Consider the following 2500-nt stretch of genomic DNA (forward strand, 5'->3'; position numbering starts at 1 on the left):
AAACAGAAAGAGTGACAGAAAGACATACAGGCAGGCAGAAAGAGATAGATGGTCACACACCTTCTACAATCCCCCAGGGGTAGACTCGGCCTCGTACTCTCTGACCTCGCGCCTCCACCACTGTATTACTGCCGATCACTGCAAATGGTGTACACTCCTGTTTCACACACATGCACGCACACACACACAGGCATGAGTACATGGGCACAAATACACAGGTATACTGTATATACTGTATTCATATCAAATTTATATACATCCATCCATTCTGTCCGTATTTGATTAGAGATCTTACTATGTACTAACTGGCTCTTTGTGGTTATTTAGGGGTTTGTGGCCCTTTTGTTCTGATCAACGGCTTTTTAGACCATGGCTTTAAAACTGCCACGAAGCTACACTAATTAGAACTCTTTATATTATATAGAGGAAAGGTTAAAGGTCATTGGCCAGCAGTTTCTTTAATATTTACAAACATCCATGTGGGGGGTCTCTGTAGCCTTTGAGAGTTTGGAAGCTGCTGTCACTCCAAAGCTGCCCTCGCATGATTGACGGCTTAGCATTTTGCTCCTGCGAGCTGCTGAATGTTTGTAAACAGAGAAACATACTGTATACTATATGCATGCTAAGATGTCTAGTTGTATGCACACTACTTAGCACTTTTAGCCTTTCCATTCACACCTTTAGCTCCTTGTCCAGCTGTTTAAACTCTTCGTCTTCATCCGAGTCACACTCTGGGAACGAGTAGACTTTGATCCCAAACTTCTCGATCTCATCTCGTACCTGGTAGAAACATAAGAGGAGATTAGCATTGCTCTTAGAATTAGCCCCAGATTAGCATATTTCCTTTTCCTTTTGACATGTCAAACACCCACATGTCCACAACAACTCCTTGTTTATTTATGAATGCACTAGCTGTGAAATAACATGCCTTTTCATGAGGACTAGGGGTGTAAATAATAATCGAAATATATCGATATATCGCAATACAATCCGACGATTGAATCGAATCACATCTTATCGTATCGTGGGGCATTGTTAAGTATCGAAAATAATTTACTCACATTGCTTTAAATAATAAAATATCGATATGAGTCGAATCATCATGGAGGCTGTGATTTACATCCCTAATGTGGGGGACAGTCTGATTTATGCTGAACTTTTCAAGACACCTAAAGCACTTTTGAAACAAAGTTTTGCATACAAAAACAGAAAATCAGCATGTTGCTTCCTTGTTTTAATCGACACATTTACTTTATTTTAGGCCTACATACAGGTCCATAAATAATATGGTGTGAATAGGCCTACTATTGTTTGCCCTATAACCAAGTAGCCTACTTTTTCCCCCATAAATCGTCATGACAAGATCAAAACATCACTCTGGCTAAACTATGTGATGGCAATATCAGAAAAGAAACGTGTTGGAAGTGTGCGAAGAGGTTCTCCTTAGACTTTTCTATTACGTACTGTATAACAGGCTCTGTGGTTTGTGGTTCACACACTACGCCCATGTGTGCTGAACTCTGGCCAAGTGCGGCTGCCATATTAGACGGAGCAGACATACTGCTTAGTGATGGCTTTAGCAGCTGGATTAGCCTATAAAGACTGGGGATATCAAACTTCACTGACAAAGTGCTCTAATAGACAGAAAATATTCCGACATTTGATATTAGATCAAGACATCTAAAGCACTTGAGTGCACCAGGTTTACGTGAACTAATACACATGAAGCTTGGCCTGGATTCGCCAAAGTGTTCTTGTGTCAAACGTTTCAAAAAGTCACTTCAGGCAATGACGTGTTGAGCACAATCCCAGCCATCGTAAAGAGCCTTTAATACAATGATGACTTAAACAGCAACGTCTCCGGTGAAAACGACAAAGGCAGTCTGCATGCACATACGGTAGGCCGCTCCCTATTCACTTGTCTGTATGTGTTAGTCATCTCAGGAAGTGTAGGCCTACAGTACAGCTAGCTATACAACAGGTTTTTGCATGAAGTCACTTAATGCCTACAGGGCACCAGGGGTGGAAGGTGTAACTAGCTACATTGCGCAATCTCATATTAATGCTGAGGATCTGCTTTGTTTATGACGCAAAGTCGCTGCACTAGTTTTTAGGCACAAAGAAAATTCTGTACTGTAACAGTTGAACTGTGTGACAGTCAATGGACAGACACTCTTTCACACACACACACACACACACACACACACACACACACACACACACACACACACACACACACACACACACACACACACACACACACACACACACACACGCACACACACAATTCTTTGCCTTTTTGACTAAAATGAACACATTTCACCTGACATGAAAGGCATGAACACAACAACAATAGTTATTATCCAGGTATGGTGTGTCATGGTGGATGCATGTACGCATGTAACAAATGGCAAACTGATTACAGCTGTTGGTATAGTAAAGGCCCCTAATGTCCTAACGTGTGAATTGTGTGGATAACATACAGTAGGACCTACTGTGT

The 2500-nt window shown here is 41.4% G+C and overlaps 1 protein-coding gene across 1 annotated transcript in view; it reads right to left on the bottom strand.

The window, feature by feature from the left end:
- Nucleotides 1–2500, bottom strand: part of septin5a (septin 5a) — a 14327-nt gene that overhangs the window by 2865 nt on the left and 8962 nt on the right. The window contains exons 7-8 of the mRNA XM_063195628.1: nt 679–780; nt 61–157 (exon numbers count right to left, since the gene is read on the bottom strand). Of these exons, the coding sequence (XP_063051698.1) occupies nt 61–157; nt 679–780 (199 nt within the window). The remainder of the gene's footprint in view (nt 1–60; nt 158–678; nt 781–2500) is intronic.

The sequence above is a fragment of the Engraulis encrasicolus genome, chromosome 3 (genome assembly GCF_034702125.1).
Source record: "Engraulis encrasicolus isolate BLACKSEA-1 chromosome 3, IST_EnEncr_1.0, whole genome shotgun sequence".
NCBI classification, from domain to species: Eukaryota; Metazoa; Chordata; class Actinopteri; order Clupeiformes; family Engraulidae; genus Engraulis; species Engraulis encrasicolus.